Source organism: Papio anubis, chromosome 19 (assembly GCF_008728515.1).
Source record: "Papio anubis isolate 15944 chromosome 19, Panubis1.0, whole genome shotgun sequence".
In the NCBI taxonomy this organism is placed as follows: domain Eukaryota; kingdom Metazoa; phylum Chordata; class Mammalia; order Primates; family Cercopithecidae; genus Papio; species Papio anubis.
The window spans coordinates 69,172,704-69,192,843 of NC_044994.1; the positions used below are offsets into that span (position 1 = coordinate 69,172,704).

Genomic DNA, 20,140 nt, shown 5'->3' on the forward strand with positions numbered 1-20,140 from the left:
GTCCATCAACTAGTCAATGAATAAATAAAATATGGGATGGTCCTACAGTGGGATATTATTCAGCAATAAAAAAGAATGAAGGACTGGTACGTGCTACACCATGGATGAGCCTTGAAAACGTTATGCTACGGGAAAGACACCACTCACAAAAACCCGCCTTTTCATGTAAGATGAAATGTCCAGAACAGGCACATTATAGACACTGAGAGGACATTAGTTGTTATTTCGGGTTGGGGAACAGAATGAGGTCGGGTGGGGGTGGGCAGTGACCGCTCGTAGGTATGGAATTTCTTTCAGGGTTGACAAAAAAGTATTAAAATTAGATTGTGGTGATGGTTGCACAATCCTGTGAATGTACTAAAAGCGTGGACGTGTACACACCAGTGCGCACCCAATAGCCAGCACCCAGTGAAATGCTGACTGGACACGCGGCTCAGGGAAGAACCGTGAAGGATGAAGAATCCTTCCTCCCTCCAGCGGCTGGACCAGGTGGTCTGGGGGATGCCATGTGGTTCAGACGAACGAGGAATCCTCCCTGTAGTGGCTGGACCAGGTGGTCTGGGGGACGCCACGTGGTTCAGTGCCAGGATCCAGACTGGTTTTGAAATGTGGGGAATTAACATTTACGGAGACTAACTATTCTCTTTAACTAATTGCTAGTCTGGCTATTCTGCTTCTGGATAGAATATATATATATTTTTTTCTTGAGACACAGTCTCGTTCTGTCACCCAAGCTAGAGTGAAGTGACACGATCTTAGCTCACTGCAACCTCCACCTCCTGGGTTTGAATGATTCTCATGCCTCAGCGCCCTGAGTAGCTGGGACCACCATGCCCTGCTAAGATTTTTTTTCATATTTTTAGTAAAAATGGGGTTTTGCCATGTTGGCCAGGCTAGTCTTGAACTCCTGACCTCAAGTGATCTGCCCGCCTTGGCCTCCCAGTGTGCTGGGATTACAGGCACGAACCATTGCACCCCACCTAGAGTGATTATTTGAATAAGTTTATGAGTAAAGCCTCAGTAAATACTCCCTAATCAATGCTGAGGACCCAGAGGAAAATTACAACGATGTCCAGGACCCTTGTCTTTGACCTTTTCTTTTGACAAAGGTTTGACAAATTTTGATAGTATCAGAGGAAAACACAGGAAGCACTTTCGATAACATGAGTATATGAGAATTCAGGATTTGTTTTTAGAGAAACCACACAGGAGAAATATGAACATATGTCCACATAAAAAGTTGCACTTGAGTTTTTGTTTATAGCAGTGTTACTCATGATAGCCAAAAAAGTATAAACACAAACATCACCAACAGATGAATGGGTTAACAAAATGTGGTATATCCATACAATGGAATATTACTTAGTTATATTTTAATGTAATAGATAAAAAAGAATAAAGCACTGAGGTATGCTATAACACGGATGAACCCTGAAAACATCGTGTTACATGAAAGAATCTGGACACAAAGGATCATGGAAATGATTCCATTCAGATGAAATATCTGGAAGGGTGAACCCTAGAGACAAGAAGCGAGCCAGTGACTGCTGAGGGCTGTGGGAGGGATGGGAGGGGTTGCTAAAAGGTACAGGTTTCTTTTTGAGGTGAAGTCAATGTTGTAAAACTGACTCCTGGGATAGTTGCACATATCTAGGAGTCTAGTAAACAAGATTGCATCGTACCCTTTAAGTGGGTGAATTGTATGTCATTTGAATTACACCTCAATAAAGCTGTTTTGTTGTTTGTTTTTTTTTAAAAAAACCATAAATGCTCAGTTTATGGGTAGTTAAAAAGGAAACATTGCAGCATTATTGAAAGGGCATTTGGAACCACATGTTGGAGGGAACACAGGAAGCCATTTTCCCACAGACAGCATTACTTAGATTCGTAAATGGCCCTTTCGGTTTAAAGCCACACTCTTTGTGAGATCATTTTATAGTACAATTAAGATGGCAGTGTTTAAATAATGAGTACTGTGAAGCTTGTCAGACTCAAAATGGAGTCAGTTGGGTTAAAATGCTGAAAAATAGAGCCAGGGAAAGCCATGAAGGGAGGATTTTCATGCACAAATAAATGCCTGATGACAAGAGATGCTACAAAAGACTGCAAAAACCACAACCCTGCAAAAAGACCATCACAACACCCCCCACTCCGGAAACACATAGATACTTCTGTGCGGACTCTTGTCCAGCAACTGCCTGTCCAGCCTCCAACTGCCACCACCCTTGTTATTGATCCTGGTAGCCAAGGATAATTATCTCAAAACAATGTATAATCCTCCTTATTTTTCCTTTAAAAACCTTTGTCTTCTCTCACCTCCCTGCATGCACACACAGCTTACCACGACACATGTATTCCCACTGCAATGCAATTCCTAGATAAACATGGTTTTTTAGAGTCTTTCTGTTTGTTATTTAGGTTGACAATACAAAGAAATGTGCTCAGGATATTATTTAAATACTGTCTTCTAGAAATTACACCCAAGCAAACATTAACCAGTGTCACCATGAGACTGTTTATCAAGGTCTGTTATGTAACTGGACATAATTCTATTTTAGGAACACAAAATATTGTGCCATTTATTCCTGGAAGCCACCGCTCCATCAGCTGGTTAAGTAAAATAAGAAGGATGATCACATTAAGAAGGCGGGGGGAGGGGGGAGAGAGAGAGAGACAGAGATTCAGTGTAGCCCTTTTACTACAAGAGTTTGATAGTTGAGTGAATTTCAAGTTTGAATAAAATGCACTTAAAGCTAATTCATGTAAGGTAAGGGCCTTTATTCAGTTCAAAAGAATAATGCACATTATTAAAAACAGAAGAATGCAATGGAATCCTCCAATCTTCTTAATTTGATGGTGAATACACTTCCTTTAGTTTCATGTAATTTAAAAAAGCCAGTCCTACTTAATTCCCCAGAACGTATTCCCCTGTGCCTCCATGTGTTTCTGTATTGAATTGTGTCCTCTAATGCAGATGTGGTAGAAGGGCAATAGGTCAAATATACAAAGAAAGATCTTTGCTCAAAAGACAGTGACAGAGAAAAAGGATGTACCTTTTTCTGAATGTGTAGCTTGGCCCTGCCAATATTCTTATCTCTTTAGTTTCTCTCCCACTGTGGAATAGGCAGAATGATACTTTCTATCTCACAGGTCACTGTGAACATTAAATGATCTCATGGCCCTTTTGGGGCATGTAAGGCTCATGACAGTGTCTGGTGCTCAGCTAGCATGGAGCCAATGCCACGTGTCACTATTATGCTTTTACTGTCATTCATCTTCTGATTGTTTTCCATAGTCAGGCCTTTGGAAAGGTGAACATAAAATCTTCTTAAGTAAAAACAAGGTTTTAATGTGAACATCATTGCAATATGTTTAAGGAGAGAGAGAGAGAGAGAGAGGGAGAGAGACTGATTTCTAACTACACCTGCGTTCTGGTTCCCTCACCTAAAGGAGCAAACTCAGAATGCAAAATGGAACTGCCATGATCTCTGCAGATGCCTTTCTTCAAAGCTGAGTTCTGCTCTCCCTGTGATCAGAAAGACGAATCATCAGAACAGCGAATCTGTTCCAACGTGTCCTGAGAGCTGGAGAAACCCAGAGCAGACGAATGCTTGTTTCTACGCATTCGACAGCAAAATTAGTCACCCTGACTTTATGAAGAAACGGAATGTGTTCCAAGGATTTCATGCATACAAGTGCTAATAGATGCCAATCACCACGATCAATTAGAGACAATTCCTCATTTTCAAGAGTCTGAACAGGATATTCTCTGCAAATCCACATTCTGGAGAAATGTTGTTTTTATCAGGCCACAGATCCTCTCTAGTCTTGTAGTTGGTAATAAAATCAAGTTAGAATATGGTTACACGAAGGTGCAAGTCGTAAGAATAGTCTGGAAAACCTCTCCACAGAGCGCTCACTCATTCTCACAGGTCACGCGACAACTAAGCCATCCAGGAATAATGCAGATCCGACGGGTTTCTCTGAGTTATTCATGAAACAATACTTCTATTTTAAGCGCTAAGGGAATTAAGACTTCAAAGAAAAATCAATCTCCTAGAGTTTAATGCACATTAGTACATGCTCAAGGACAAACCATAAAAAACCGGTTTTCTTTCAAATGTTGAGGAGTTGGCAAAAAAGGCAGGAGCTATAATGTTCCTAAACAGAACAACTAAATATGTTGTATTCCAACAATGACAGGAAAAGAGTATCTTAAGAATGACTGTCAAAAGGAAGCAGTATATGCTCCTGTAATGTTCTCCAGACACCACGTCATATTTCACTTGGAAACGCATTGCAATAAACCTCTTTTTAAAAAGACTAAAATTGCCACAAAGAAGAATAGGCCGTCCACCAAATGTTACATTCAATCTGTTTTATTTGAAAAGTATAAAAATAAATGGTTCATCAATCACCACAGCCCCTTTTTAATTCAATAGGAAAAACAAACAAAACAACGAAGACACATGCTTTTGGATGCGAGGCACAGGCAGACCCTTGCCACTGCAAACGGAAAGAGGAAGGGACTCCTGAACCATCCAGGAGGCGAAATAACCCTGCCCCTTAGGGAAAAATCACCGCGGAGACGGGCGGGAGGAACGCATGCCCTTCGCACCCACCCGGCGTGGCCAGGGTCTCCCCGGCCCCAGAAAAAGGCCAACATTTATGGTGACCCTACTTTTTTTATTTTTATTTTTATTTTTTTTTTTCTGAGACAGAGTCTCGCTGGTGACCCTACTTTTAAAAGAAAATGAGACATTTGTATTCCCCACTCCCATTTTTTCTTTTTTTCTGCTTTGGCCACCCGCGGCGGGTGGTGCCGCAGCCGGGCTCTGAGCAGGGTCCCGTGGAGCTCGCCAGCCCCATCCCAGGGGGAGGCGCCGGTGGCGCCAAAGCGCAGGGGCCTCCCTCCCTCCCTCCCTCCCGCGCCGGGTGGCGCTTCTTTCCGGGCAGGCAGAATCCATCTGGCTTCTGCAAAGCAGTCGGGCAGCGCTGTGGGGTGAGGCCGGCGTGGGAATCTAGGGGAGGCTGGAGGCAAACACAGCAGGAGGAGAGGAGGGGAGGGGAGGCGAGCCGGAGGCCTGGGCAGGGGAGCTGGGGCGCCGCCCGAAGGCGCGGGGCGGGGGGCTGCAGGGAGTCTGCCGCTGCCCCGAGCAGCTCCTTCCAGGCCGGGCTCCCCCTTCCAGGCAGGCGCTGGGTCGGGGCCTTCTCCTCCCAGGGTCGCCCTGGGGACCAGTCCCGGGGCAGCCAGGACCACCCCACGCACGGGGGCTGGGATCCCCACTTTCCATCTGCGCACTCCTGCTGCCCGGGCGGCCACCGCCGGCACCCCGCGGGGCAGGGGACAGGGGCAGAGTCTCCGGGGACTTCCACCGCCTGTGTCCACGCAGCGCCTGGAGGGGAGCGGGAGGAGCAGGCAGGTTCCTACCCTCGGAGTCCAGGCGAGGAACGGCATTGGCAAGGGAGCCCAGGCCCTCCAGGCCACAACTGTGGGTCTCCTGAGGCCGGGTTCTCACCCACAGCCGAGACCCACGCATGGCCACCTGGCCTCCGGGATGCCTCTTCGAAGGCTGGGACCTCAATAACCAAATACTGTAGCCTGGGTACTTTATACACCACAGAAAATCCTTCTTCCCAGTTCTGCAGGCTGGGAAGAGGTGGCTCTGGTGAGGGCCCCGGGCGTCCCTTAAGGACAGCGCCTTCCAGCTGCGTCCACATCCAGCAGAAGGGGTGAGGGAGCCCCCAGCCCCTTTAATGAGGGCAGGACCCATCCATGAAGGAGGGGCCTGCGGACTTAACCGCACCCCCAAGACCCACCTCTTAACACTATCACATTGGGTGCTAGGTACCAATGTATGAATCTTGGGGCCACCAACCTTCAGGGCACACCGGATGCTCAGTTTTTAATGTTCTCACAGGCCCATAACCTTCTAACATAAAGGAAAAAAATTGGGAAACATTATTCTGGTATGATGCATGCATATGATAATAACCACATGCAGATTAAAATGTTCTAGAGATATTGTAAATCATTAGCATTGGTTAAAGTTGCCATTATTAGAGATTAAATAGTTTTTTTGTGCTTTTTTGTTTTATTTCTCTAAAACAAACTATGGTTTTTATAATAATACAAAAGATCAGTGGGATAAAAAAAGTTTTTTGAATAAAAATTTACAAATCCACCTTTTATATTCAAATCAGCAATGATGCCTGCAGTGGGTTGTGTCCCTTTTCCCCCCAAAAATAATATGCCCAAGTCCTAGCACCTTGAAGCTGGCCTTATTTGGAAACAGAGTCTTTGCAGATTTAATGAAGTTAAGGATCTCCGGATGAGATCAGTCTGCACGGGCTACAAGGCCTAAAATCAAGGCCTGAGTCTATGTGTGGACACCCCCCTGCTCCGGTGGACAAGGCCCCAGCCACCCACCCTCCTTGATATAGGGCCGGGCACAGTGGTGCTCACCCTGCATCACAGGCCTTGGTTCCCTGACAGCTGGTGGAATTATTCACGTAGCCCGTCACATCCTCCCCCGGGACACGGGGCACCTGCCTTTTTCATATTATAAAGGACACAGAGGGCATTGCCTTCTCTGAACTACACAGCCCTCCCTCCACAGCCCCTGGGTGTTCATTCCATTCCTAGGTGTGACCCTGTGTGGCCCTGTCTTCCTCCCCTCGGGCTGTGAGTAGAGTGACTCACACCTCACCTGGCCAGTGTCAGGTGTCAAGTGTGCAGCCATCTCCATGGCCCCAGGGCAGGAATTCCTCCCTTACTAGACCAGGTTATCCAGGTACGCTCTGATCCAATGACTGGTGTCCTAAGAAGAGGAGAAGACAGAGCTACACAAAGAAGAGAAGAGGCACGGAGAAGGCAGGGGCAGAAACTGGAGAGACGAAGGGACACAGCCTCACGGCATGAAATGGTGGCAGGAGGCTCCAGAAGCCCTCAGGGGCCGCAGGGGTTCTCCCACAGAGCCTCTGCCTCAGGCAGGGGAACACGACCCTGCCCACACCTTGATGTCAGACTTCTGGCCTCCAGGTCCCTAAGAAATTCCTGTTGTTTTAGGCATTCAGCATGTGGCAGTTCGTGAAAGCAGCCGCTCTTGGAGGCTACAGTACTTTTCAGGCCAGAGGGTCCCATCCTGCCATGATTTTAAGGAATATTTTCTTCTTGGTCTGACGGCAAAAATACAGCGTAGGGAGTCTGGCTGGTGCCTCTGCCTGAAATATCTGCAGGAGGTGATGAGAAGTCAGTTCAGGCCCTTGTCTCTTCCTGCCCTAATTCCTAGGCATGCATTCCTAAACCCAAAGCTCACGGGGGTCCCCACACCACCTAGAATGGCATCTTCATCTGTGTCCCTGGTTGTGACACGCTATTCAGATACTCACAGATCAGACAGTACTGCTGGCACACCTCCAAGCCTTGGTGGGATTTGCTGAACTGTGACCTGCAGCTTCTCAGGTGCAGGTGAAGGCAGCGGCCTTCTGTGCGGTGTGGCCTTGCGCTCCCTGGTCAGCAGACACATGGAGGCCCACCTGTCAGAGGGGCCTTGGCCTTAAATGAAGGTGTAAACTGGCCTCGGTGAGAGTCCTGGGGCCACGTAGTAATGTCTAGCCCCCGATGCCTGAGGTTGAGACAAACATGCTTTCCTCCTTTCAAAACAAAGTCGCAACTCTAGCAAGCATGAAATTAAATGTTACTAAATTAAAACCAGAGACATCTCTGTACCCTCTCATCCTCCCGTTTGCCTCAGCGGACAACGTGCTATTCATTCACACTCGCATGTCCATACCCCACAACACTGTTTGGATCCATCCTTTCACCAGCTACCCCTCTGAGTCTCAGCTCCTCTTTACAGCAAAACTTCTCAAAACAGACTTCCATACACACCAGTCCAATCTCCTCCTGCCATTTCCTCGCCGACCAACACTGATTGAGTTTTCACCACCGAGGTGGCTCTGTCCCCGCAGCTGTGACTTTCAGGTGCACCCGCAATGCCAGTCCTCAGTCTCCATCTCTCTTAGACTCCCGGGTGTCTGATGGCCCCGTGCTCTCTCCTTGATGGGACGTTTCCTAACACCTCACTCTGGACACGATGCACTTGTCCATCCTCCTGGCTCACGGGCACCCCGTCTCAGCCTCGCCTTCCTGACCCTGGGATGGTGAAGTCCAGGCTCAGCGTGGACTCTCCTCTCTGAACCCATGCCCTCTAGCACTGTGTCTGCTGTGCTCCCCCTGCCTATCTGCAGGACGACTGGGGAGTCGCAACTTAAATGACTCTGCCCTTGTTCCCCTGGGAGGAGAAAAGAAGGGGCGACCTCACACGGGACCAGGACTGGGCAGGGCGAAAGGGAGGAAGAGCCCCCGTGCTGGCACAGAGGTGGCGGGGGAGGCGGCGGTGCACCTGGAGTCCAGGTCTGCTGTGAAAGGGCAGAGAGTGAGCCTGGGCTGTGCTCACAGGACATTCCTCAAACTGATTCCTAAAAGAGGTAAATGCCTACCACGCATTTGAAAACAACATACACGCTAGCCCTTTACATTAACATTTCTAGACACTGGTATTTTGTTAGGTGCCTCAACGCAATTATGAGATCATACAGTGAGGCTGCACACACAGCTAACAATGATCTACATTGCACTTATCCTAAATCACTGTGGATAATTAGTATAATTACCAAATTGCCTGACTTACAGCTTGTATTTGGTTATATATGAATTGTGCTCAAGCATAATTTAGGATGCATTCAATAAATTATTTAATTTAATATTTAATAAATTCTTTAGTAGCAATGACTGTTTTCCAAGTATCAAAGGCTGCAGAAATGTAATATTGAATTTTATTTATAATTCTATGAGGATTACATTTTAAAATATGATAATTAGATTAATGCAGGCATCAAACTGCAGTGAAGAGAATGACAGGCAGGAATCCCCATATCCCTATACATATATACACACCACACACATGCACACATGCATGAACACACATGTATACACCCCCACACATCCCCATGCATGAAAACACACCACATACACACACATATGCATCCCATATATGTATACATGCCACACATACACAACACACATCCTCATATATGTATACACACCACAGACACACACACACCTACACACATATACATACCACACACTCGCACACCCATACATACATGTACACACGTGCACACCCACACACCACATAGGCACAGTTACACACACAGAGATATAATTTTTCACAAACATATTCCATCATATAAAAAGTCTCACTTCCAAATTTAAACTTTTAAAACCAGATTGCCGAAGACAGGGAACATCATTCTGAAGGCTGGATTTTTCAGGTTTCATCTCACTTAAAGCATTTTAAGTGCACTTTATTAAATATAAAAAAGTTATTTCCTAATAGTGAAAGCAAGTAGAGATTTTAGATGAAAGGATGTGCTTTCCACTTCCAGAGTCTAAAATAAACCTGTCTGCACAGCTGCAATTACACGGCGGCAATTACACGTTTCTGAAATGACCTGGCACAGTGCGTGGCGCCTCACCTACGCCCAGGGCCGCCGCCAGCGCTGAGCCGCCTGGTGACTAGAAACAGCTCCCCGGCAGGCCGCACCCTCCCTCCGTCCCTCGCGGGGGCATCCGCAGGAGGGCGCAGAACGCACTCCCCACCCGGAAACCCAGCCCCGCCACTCTTCCAGGAGGGACCGTCGTCATGGCAACGCAGGCAGGGACCTCGGCAATAACTGATGAACAGAATTCGTCCAGGCCGCACTCAGCGCCGCCCTCTCCAGATTCAAATGGACACGCGCAAACCAGACCCAAACTCGAGAATTCCAGCATAACTCCACCACCATTCCACCTTAAACACCCTGTGGAATGAAATCAGCCCTGCTCTGCAGGTTTTGTGTGTCTTTGACACAGGCTGAGATCCTCCCTTCCCTGGCCTCCCGGCTGCCAGATCTCACCAAGCCCCCTCGAGTCACAGACGCAGGGATGCAATTGAGGAACACGATCAGTGAAGGAAGAAATAAGGAAGGGGGAGCTTTCGGAGTCCAGCGAAAAGCAAGCGGACAAACCAGCCAGACTCCCGGGAGAAGCAGGCTCCTCATTTCACGAAATCGGCCGTTTCCTTCAGCAGCTCCCCTGACCCCCAGTACAGTCTGTGATGGTGACGAGAGGCACGGCTGCTGGCCTGCTCAGTGTAGAACACACCGGCCCCGCGTGCACATTCCACTGTTTCCGACTTCACACAAAGAAATGTTGTTATGTTTCTGTCACTTACATGCAGCAACCAGCGTTCAACGCTGTGCTCCCAAAGACTGTTTATAGTTGGCCGCTTGCAAACTGGGTCATAGTTGCTGACAAAAATGGTGCTGGGAAGCTAACTCCCAGGCCGAGAATGCCCATGCTGTGGGCAAAAGAACAGAGCCCACGTCCCCGCTGCCTGAGTGCCCGCCCTGGGTTGTCTGAGCAGACGCTGGATCATGTGCTTGGAGCCCTGTCGGACCCTCAGCCAGACCCGGGGTCGAGGCTGGGCCGGCTCTCCGGGAGCATCAGGGAATTGGTTGGAGAGAGGCTCATACGAGGGTCCCAGGTACCACCTCCAGGGGGATGACCAGAGCTGGGTCTGCGAGCTGCAGCAAACGGAAGCCAGCATGAGGAGAGAGCCACAGGCTGGGAGTGTTCACAAAGTGCACGGTGTGGAGGCCTTGCGGGTTTACATTGCCCTGAGGCACCACTTCACGATCACCCCCACATTATTTTTAATAAAGGTTGTGGAGAGGCTGCCCTTGCTTGCTAATTACGCCTTATGCCTTTAATCACTGCATTTCAACTTAACAAAGGTATTTTAACAAAGGTCACCAGTTTATCAGATGAAGCAAAATGCCCACTTCCATACCTCCAAAACCAGAAAGACCTTCAGGTGTGCTTTCCAGCAGGCATGGATGAGGGACTTCCTTTGTGAATCTCCTCCAGGAGCAAACGTTACTGACTCAAAACATTTGAGAGGCTGCTGTCAAGTGTAAACCTCGTAAGATTGTTCTCTAACATCACTAAGAAATTCTGCATCTCAAACACAACATTCACAAGAAATTCCCATGGGCGGGCACTGCAACTGCTTCACGGGCCACGCAGGACACCCTGCCCAGCAGCTGGCAAGCACGTTTACGCTTTAGGGCAGGCTGCTGGCTCCCAAATGCAAACACGGTTTCATAAAACCACACCAGTACCATGCCTTACGCTCATTCTCAAGTCAGACATGGCTCCATTTGGGGTTTTCTTCCTGTAACCAGGTTATCGACTATTCACGGGTTTTTAAAGGGTCTCTTTTGTTTTTCTTTTTGAGATGGAGTTTCGCTCTGTCGCCCAGGCTGGAGTGCAGTGGCGCGATCTCGGCTCACCGCAACCTCCGCCTCCTGGGTTCAAGCGATTCTCCTGCCTCAGCCTCCGGAGTAGCTGGGATTACAGGTGTTCACCACCACACACGGCTAATTTTGTATTTTTAATAGGGACAGGGTTTCACCCTGTTGACCAGGCTGGTCTTGAACTCCTGACCTCGTGATCTGCCTGCCTTGGCCTCCCAAAGTGCTGGGATTACAGGCGTGAGCCACTGCGCCCGGCCTAAAGGTTCTCTTTAAAAGGATGCCTTTTCTGTATTATTTTATTCCTCTCTTTAGGACCTCACTGAAGTTTTATAGATGCACTAAACAAGTCAGCAGGGTCGGCTTTCTGGGGCGTGTCACATCCAGAGGCAGTCCACACAAAGTTCTGTTGCTCGTAAGTGCAGGTTCCCCGACCTTGCAGGAGGCACACCTTAACGGGGGCACTTTACTGGGGGTGCCATGTTAAATGACGATGGCAGGACTCTCCCACGTTGAGGTGAGCACTGGAGAGCTTACTTTTACATGTGTGCTGTGGTTTACAGCACACCCGCGCTGTCCTTTTCAATTTGGGGCATTCATAAGTGTGACTGTATTTTTCAGAGAACTTTACCTCTGAACTCAAAATTAACTTTTGTCTGACTTTGGGAAACACCCCAATTTTTCTCATCGACAAACAGAGCTAATACCTGTCTTGTAGGGCAATGGGAGAATAAGGGGTTGCCACAGCCAGCACGCAGGAGAGTTCTGCTTTGCCGGGGGGAGCCGCTCGCAACTGTGGCCACTTCCATCTAAATTGTTTAAAAATATATGACATTAAAAACACAGTTGTTCAGTTATATGGGTCTCGTTTCACGTGCTGTGGCCACATGTGTCTAGAGGCTAACGTGTCACCCGGCAGCACATCTCCATTATTACAGAACATCCCACTGGAAGGTGGCACAGTGGGGTGTCCGGAGAGTAAGTTACCAACAAATGTGAGCTGTTACCATGTCATGTGGCCATTTTAATGCCCTGTCTACCTACTAAGAGATTGTCTCATATTCTGCGATTGAGTTCAAGAGTTTTCTAGAGGTTTGTCGTGTGTGAGGTGTGTGTGAAAGAGCTCTAAAGTCTGCTGAAGATAAGGTACAATAAAAAGCCCGTCGGCACCCACACAATCTAAGGATTTTCCAGGCATTGCTCAGTGCTTGCATGTGTCCAAGCGTCAGGCGAGATCGGTGCGTGTCTTCAGCCCCTACTTTTCAGTTCCCTAAGCTTTTAAACATATATTAAATGACTAATTTAAGAATTACATGAGTTCTCAAAAAATCTGCTCATGTGATTACCTATAAAATAGAAATTTTACACGAATAGGTCTGTCAATTGCCAGCACACTGCAGTCAGATCAGAAAGGAAAAACTTCCCAGGGAATTGAGCGCTCAATGGCATGACGGCCATGTCACAGCAATCCAGGCGTGGGTTTGGATGACCGGAAGGAAGTGACTTTCTGAGTGATCGGGCTTTCCTTTCTGTGAAACAGGTATGGTGACAGGGGTCGGTTTCAACACCTAATTGCAAGAGGAAGTGTAAGAGAGGGACAGACAGCAAGTTGGATTTGGAGGTTTGACTTGGAGGTTTGACGTGTCTGGGCTTCAGTCCCACCTCTGCTGTTCTCCAGGGAGGATGGATGGCTTTTCCTGCCCCCTTCACATTTATGTCCTCAGATGTCACCCGGTCTTGTGGCGTCTGGACCTGCCTCTGGGCAGGAGCATGTCTGGAGATGTTCCGTAGACCCCTGGGCAGTCAGGCTTCATTCCTTTACCAAACAGTCCCTCAACATCAGCACCCGCTGTGTGCATGGACCACCTGGGCCTGAGGACACCTCCATCAGCAAAAAGAAAGTTTACACTCCTGGACTTAATTTTACTGTGGAGAGAGATGATTGCATAAAGCAGCTGTGAGCTAGTGATGGCTTAAAATATAATTATTTTTCATTTCTGAGGATGATATGACAAGAACAGAACTCACTGAAGATGTTAAATACCCTGACAAGCTCTTGCACGTAGGATAAAATGTTGCAGGATTTATGATTCCGTAAAGAAACGGCCCTGAGAAAATAACTCCTAGTTGGAAAAAGTCAGTGACATTTCACAGCTGGGTTGTCAGTAGTTTTAAAGGAAAAGCATTTTTCCCGTCAAAGTGAAAGATTCTATTTACATGTTGATGGAAAGAGCTGAATTGCTTCAATGCCTTTGTGTATATTTGCAAACTAAATGTCTCATTTCTCAGAATGTCATTTTAATAGTATCTGGAGAGTGTCATTAAGAAAGAGTTGGGTTTTAATGATAATTAAATATGGAGCAGATTCTGCAGGGGGTGTGATTACCCCTGGAGAGGTACAGAGCGTGCGCCTCATTCCTTCTGTCTGCACTTAGATTTGATGTGCAGCTTAAATAAAAAAAAATCTGTTTAATTTGGAACACCAAACAGACCAATAAGTTACTCTCCACTGTAAAATTCAGATACGATTTTGCAGGCCCTCAGATCTTATTTTTAAGTGTGGTATCTTTTTTCTTAAGCTGATTAAATAGAAAAATCCAGAAATATTGCTAGGCATCTTTGTAGAACCTTTTTGAGCCAGATATTACGACCAGGGAAAGCCCAGAGGCCAGCTTTTCTCAGCCCACCCACAGACGAAAAGCAGGTTTTCAGAGGTATTATTGCTTGTTAGGTTTTGGAAGGTTGTAGGAGCTCCCCACTTGATTTCACCCATTTTGGGCAAATGTAAGAGTGTGTGAAGATAAACTACAGGTTGTGTTTTTATTTTTCAAGGTTCCTGGTTTGCTGTTTCTAATTAGCAAGCCTGGTGAGTTTCATATGAGAAAAAGAAATAATAAGGTCTTTAGCCCTCTCCAAGTTCATTCCCCTGTGAACTCAGACAGTGTTCAAAAAACAAAGTGAAAGAATTCAAATATTGACAAATAACTCAAGGCCACTACAAACCCCACTCCTTTGGGTTGGTGGGAAGTGGGGGAGCAGGGAGCACCTGGGAAGGGTACAGGGTCCCCAGAGACCAGGCCTGTTCTGGAGCCTTCCACAGACACTCCCCCAACTGGGCAACATGAGTGAGCCCCACTGTGGGCCAACTCGGGGCAGGGGCTCCCCCACCCTAATCCTTTGGATAATCGTTCAGGTGAATTCCCAAAGGTCACGGCTCACAGATGCTGGGACCCCAGCTCTCCACCCTGTGAAGATGGGGTCTGCAGGGGCCGGGCAGAGGGGAGCCCTGTGGCAGCTCTTCCTGTTGTGGACAACTTTCCCCTCTGGGACCCATCTCTCTTCTTGGCTCTCCTGATTGCCTCCCTCCCTCTCAGCTATTAGTCACCCGGAAGGATCCCACCTCCTCTGTGTAACAAAAGATGCCACTGACACTCTTCTCCGCAGGACGCTGCTGCTCTGGGTGATGTCCCAGGGGACAAGGGAGCTTACAGCTTCCAGGATTCAAGAGGAAAGCAGCTACCCTCGGGAGCCAGAGTCTCAGCCAGGGCCATCTGCAGAGCCAGACGTCTTCTACACAGCCTGAGACGATTCCAACCTGTGTTAATAAACGGCAGCCTCACCCAGCGGGCATCCTCTCAGAGACGGCGATCTCAATGGGATGTGTAAGGAGCTGCCAGCCGCTCACACAGTGATGCAGATTCATCACAGAGGGTGGCTGTCTCCCAGCAATCGCTCTGTGAGTTACATTTGGGTGGGTGTGCAGAGCCAGCTGTTCTGGAAGGCAGAGCTCTTCTTGGGGTAAAGCTGGACTGGGTGGAGCCGGTGTTGGGGGACAACCAGACCCTACAGCCTTGGCGATACTGAATGGGAGAGGTTTGTAGCAGGTGCCCCAAATCAAGTCTTTTTTTAAAAAAAAAAACACAGTATTTAAATATTTACTTATGCTTGTCTCAACCCTGGGAAATGGGGAAGGACACCCCGTCTCTCCCTCTGATACAAGCCCTCCCTGTAGCTTCTCTTGCCGGCCTGTGGGCTCCACAGCCCCAGGGAGCCCTGCTTCTGTCCAGAGCTCTTCACACTCATCATTGCTCTGAATGTGGTTTCGTAATTTTGTTGGTTTCCTGATTAGACTGTGAGCTATTCTGAGGACAGATACAGGGACTTACACTTTTTTTTTTTTTTTTTTAAATAATACCAATAAGAAGAAAATTAGTAACACCAAACAACACATACCACTTACTATGTACAAGGGGGTGTTCTAAGTGCACAACACATGTGGACTCACTTACTTTATATAATGTTATCATCGTTTCATGTTATCATCGTAAGTAAACACACAGAGAGAAAGTAACTTGCCCAAGATCACCTAACTAGCTGGTGGTGAAGCCGGAATTTTCAATCACAAAGTTTATTGCAGTGTCCTATGCAGAATAGGCATTCAATAAAAAGTATTTTTAATATGTGTGTGTGGGAATGGATGAATCCAGGAATGAACAAACAAACATTCCTAAACAACTAATTTTCACCTGCACTTGAAAAGAGCATGATTGATCCACTCATGAATTAAAAACAGGCTGTCTGTTGTCAGAGAAAATTCGTGGCAAGACAACTTGATAAATGCCATGACACCAGCCGGGCTCAGCCACAGCTCTTGGCTCAGAACCTGTGCTAAGGTGCTAAGGTCCCAGGTCTGAGCCTTTACGTTGCCGTAAGGGCTTAGGAGGGCTTTGAGGCACCACCAAGGCAGGGCAGAGTTGGACGGGGATGTGGATGCACCTCAGGAAACATCACTCTCATTGGCCCTAAACGGCCCCTGAGTCTGGGCAGATTTAAAGGGGCCGTTCCTGGTTCCTCCTCTGCACTGCATTTTTATCCATGGCAGCCCTTACAACTGCGTTTATTAGCCTGGCCCACTACCCCCTCCCCCCCGGCCTCCTTCTCTTCCTCCTCCCCCTCTTCCTTCCCACTCCTCCTCTTCCTTCTCCTTCTCTCCTCCTCCTTCCCCCTCCCTCTTCTCCTCTTCTTTCCCATCCTCTCCATCTTCCCCCGCATCCTTCTCTCCTCCTCCTCACCTTTATCAATCCCAACTCATTTCATACAAGGGGAGGGGGAGTGTGTGAAAAACTGGACCTGTAAGCATCCTCAGGGAAAAATATTGGTCATTTTCAATTTTTTCTGACGCCTTTAGAAAGTACTTATTTATCAAGTAATGGGTACCGTGCACAAAGGGGATGGTGAACTGCATGACGTACACTATACAGGGGGTCTCAGCATGTTCTGCCTGACTATAGATGGCAGGGTGTGTGGGCATGGCCAGGGTTGGAGCTGTGCTGCCCAGACCTATGGTCCCAGCCACGTGTGGCCACCCAGCACCTGAGACGTAGCCAGGCCACACTGCACCATGAGTTAAAATATATCCCTGAGTGTGAGGACTTCATGGGAGAAGAATTGTAAACCATTTCATGAACAATTTTTATATGGATTCTATGCTTACATGACATTTGGGGTTTCTTAGGTTAAAGAAAAGACATGACATTAAAATGATTTCATCTGTCTCTTTCCTCATTTCCTGTGGCCACTAGAAGACTGACACTCCCATGCAGGGATTGTTTCACGCGGCCTGTGCCACAGGACTCTGGGCCTGGTCACCTTGGCTGTGCCACACCTGGTGCTCCAGGCCTGGTCTGCCCGGCTGTGCCACCTGGTGCTCCAGGCCTGGTCTGCCCGGCTGTGCCACCTGGGGCTGCAGGCCTGGTCTGCCCGGCTGTGCCACCTGGTGTTCCAGGCCTGGTCTCTGCCGAAGCAGCGCCACCTGGGGCTGCAGGCCTGGTCTGCCCGGCTGTGCCACCTGGGGCTGCAGGCCTGTAGGTCTGCCAGGCCCTGTGCCACCTGGGGCACGGGGCCTCAGGTCTGCCCGGCTGTGCCCTGGACTGCAGGCCTGGTCTGCCCGGCTGTGCACCACCACAGGACTCCCAGGCCTGGTGCGGCAATGCCACCTGGGGCTCCAGAACTGGTCTACCGGCATGCCACCACCACCCTGGGGCTGCAGGCCTGGTCTGCCCGGCTGCCACCTGGGGCTGCAGGCCTGGTCTGCCCGGCTGTGCCACCTGGGGCTGCAGGCCTGGTCTGCCCGGCTGTGCCACCTGGGGCTGCAGGCCTGGTCTGCCCGGCTGTGCCACCTGGGGCTGCAGGCCTGGTCTGCCCGGCTGTGCCACCTGGGGCTCCCAGCCTGGCTTTACTCTCCGGCTTCCCCACCATTTGCTACCTGGCCTCAGGCAGGCCCAGCCCAGCTCTGAGACTTAGTCCCTGTGAGAATGAAGATGACCCTTTGAGGGTCGTAAGCATGGGGACGGCTGCGCAAAGCCACGAGTCAGCAGGTGGGAGATGAGCACTCTGCAGATGCCCGCCTGCCCCGGGAGGAGCCGCCAGCTGGGGCCTGTGGCAGGAGGCAGGAAGAAGGAACTTTGCACAGGAAGTGTCCAACCCGAGTCTGCAGAAGAGAAACCAGGTCTGCTGTCTCCTGAGGACAGGGCAGAGACTGCAGGTGGCTGCTGGCATGGAGTCCCTTCCCCGGGAGGTGTCAGACGTGGTGGCAAATGCCAGTCCCAGGGCTTTCCTTCTCTACTGTCTCTAATTGTGCAGCCTCTGCTGGGGTTTATCAAGTAACACATGTGATACGCTTAACTGTGCTCCTCCCGAATCTCTACGTGGATGTCCTAACGCTCACTGCCTCACAACGTGACTGCGTGTGGAGATGGTGCCTTTAAAGAGGCTATGGCATTAAGATGAGGTCCCACTGGAGTACGGTGGCCCTGATCCAACATGATGGTGTCCTTCTAAGCAGAGAATAGGACACAGACACACACAGAGGGACGGCCACTGGAGGATGCAGACAGAAGATGCTGTCTACAAGCCAAGGAGAGGCTGCAGAGGAAACCAACCCTTGGCACCTTGCTGTCGGATTTCCAGTCTTCTGGACTGTGACAGAAGAAATGTCGGTCATTTAAGCCATTCAGTCTGTGCCATTTTGTTATGGCAGCCCAAGAACTCATACAACATACAATGTAGACAATGTCTGCAACGTCCCTGGCTCACAGGAGGCAGTAATACAGTGTTAGCACTGGTCTAGATAGAATTTGATGTGTCTGTGTCTGTCTGTGTGTGTGTGTGTGTGTGCGTGTGTGCGCGCGCGCACACGTTTTGTGGTTTTTTTTGAGACAGGATCTCACTTGGTTGCCCAGGCTGGAGTGCAGTGGTATGATCATGGCTCACTGTAGCCTCAACCTCTCCAGGTTCAGGTGATCCTCCCACCTCAGCCTGCCGAGTAGCTGGGACTGTAGGTGCACACCACCACACCCGACTAATTTTTTGATTTTTCTGTAGAGATGGGGGGGTCTCACTTTGTTGTCCAGGCTGGTTTTGAACTCCTGGGCTCAAGCAATCTGCCTGCTTCAGCCTCCCACACTGCTGGGATTCCAGGCGTGGGCCCCCGCACCTGGCCTCGTTTGGTGTTTTGAACACGTAGTGGATCATCCCCAGGAGGCTCAGCGATCACCAAAAAACCCCACAGAGCAAGCCCACAGGTCAACAGATCCACAGCATTCAGAGAAAGCCCAGGGAGAAAAGCCACAAGCAGCCTGGCTAGGCACATGGGCACTGTTCTGAGCGCTTCTGACCCTCCCAAAGGTAACTGCCCAGCCCCTTTGATTCACAATGCCAAAAAGGAGTGAATTCCTCAAAAAGGAGTGAATTCCTCCAGCAGCCAGTGAAGCCAAGTGTCTACGTCCTAAGGCCCAAGGACTGCCAGGCAGGCAGAGACTACCCGAGACAGAGTGTCCCTCTGTGGGTGAGTCTTGCCCCCTGCTCCCCTCCTGGCATTGAGGCACGTCCCTGGGTTCTCCAAGGCAGCTGTTACCCTTTCCTTCTTGGGTTCCGCCAAGCTCTGTAGTAAGACGGAGAACCAAATACAAAATGGGCAGGGTGATAAAAAGCTGGTAAATTAGTGAGGCAGAACCATTTGGAAACCAAATTTCCCTGCAACTTAAAAAAAAAAAACATAGGGAGTCAAAGGCAGAACAGGAGTTTCTTCGTTTCTGAGAAGCAGAGCTGTGCTCTGAACGTGAGCCTGCCTGGAGGAAGTGACACTCCATCCACACGAGCGAATCACGCGCCAGGAGGGCAGGCTGCCCGCTCCTCTGATGGGCGGAGTGTTTCTCCCTGAATCTCACGTCTCCTGTTCTGACCCTCGACCGGCCCAGGAAGGCGGCTCAACCACTGGTTACCAGGCACCTGTGCCCCACATGATTGGACTAACACTGCAACTCCAGAAAAGTGTCATTTTTTTCACCCGTCAGAGAAATTCCACAGTTAACCTTTTAGTTCGTTTCTCTTCCTCCGACATCCTGCCGTGGCTTATTCGGGACGAGAGAGAAGCAAATTTCAAAGCCCTGAGTCACTGAGGGCAAAACTTGCAAAGGAGACTGGAAGCTCCTGCAGGCAACAGACGAGGCCTCCCCACCACCTCCCCAGCAGCCAACGGCACCCAAAGCCTGCTCAGAAAACTGAGCTTTTATGTGAAAAAGAAGTTAGGAAGTAGGTACGATTCATTTACTCTTTCGAACATCTGTGAGCCAGGTATGTGCTGGGGATGCTCCAGGCTTAGAGATGGAGGCATCAGAGAGAGGAAAGTTGTCGGAGGGGAAGAAGTCGGATGATTAGCAAATCACTAGGGTGTGTATCAGAGCACTCGGCTGCAGGCTCTATGAGGGCAGAGGAAAGA

At 49.0% G+C, this 20,140-nt stretch overlaps 1 protein-coding gene across 7 annotated transcripts in view; it reads right to left on the bottom strand.

Annotated features, from left to right (window-relative positions):
* The window catches only part of MBP (myelin basic protein), a 149,987-nt gene that overhangs the window by 103,454 nt on the left and 26,393 nt on the right, over positions 1 to 20,140 (bottom strand). For 6 of the 7 annotated variants that reach the window (XR_002518582.2, XR_002518581.2, XM_021929893.2 and 3 more), the window contains exon 3: positions 14,762 to 14,956. The exons of the other annotated variant lie outside the window; for it this stretch is intronic. Coding sequence is in view for 4 of the 6 variants with exons in the window: in XM_021929893.2 (XP_021785585.1) it covers positions 14,762 to 14,956 (195 nt within the window). In the remaining 2 variants the exon portion in view is untranslated. The remainder of the gene's footprint in view (positions 1 to 14,761; positions 14,957 to 20,140) is intronic. 7 annotated transcript variants of the gene reach the window in all.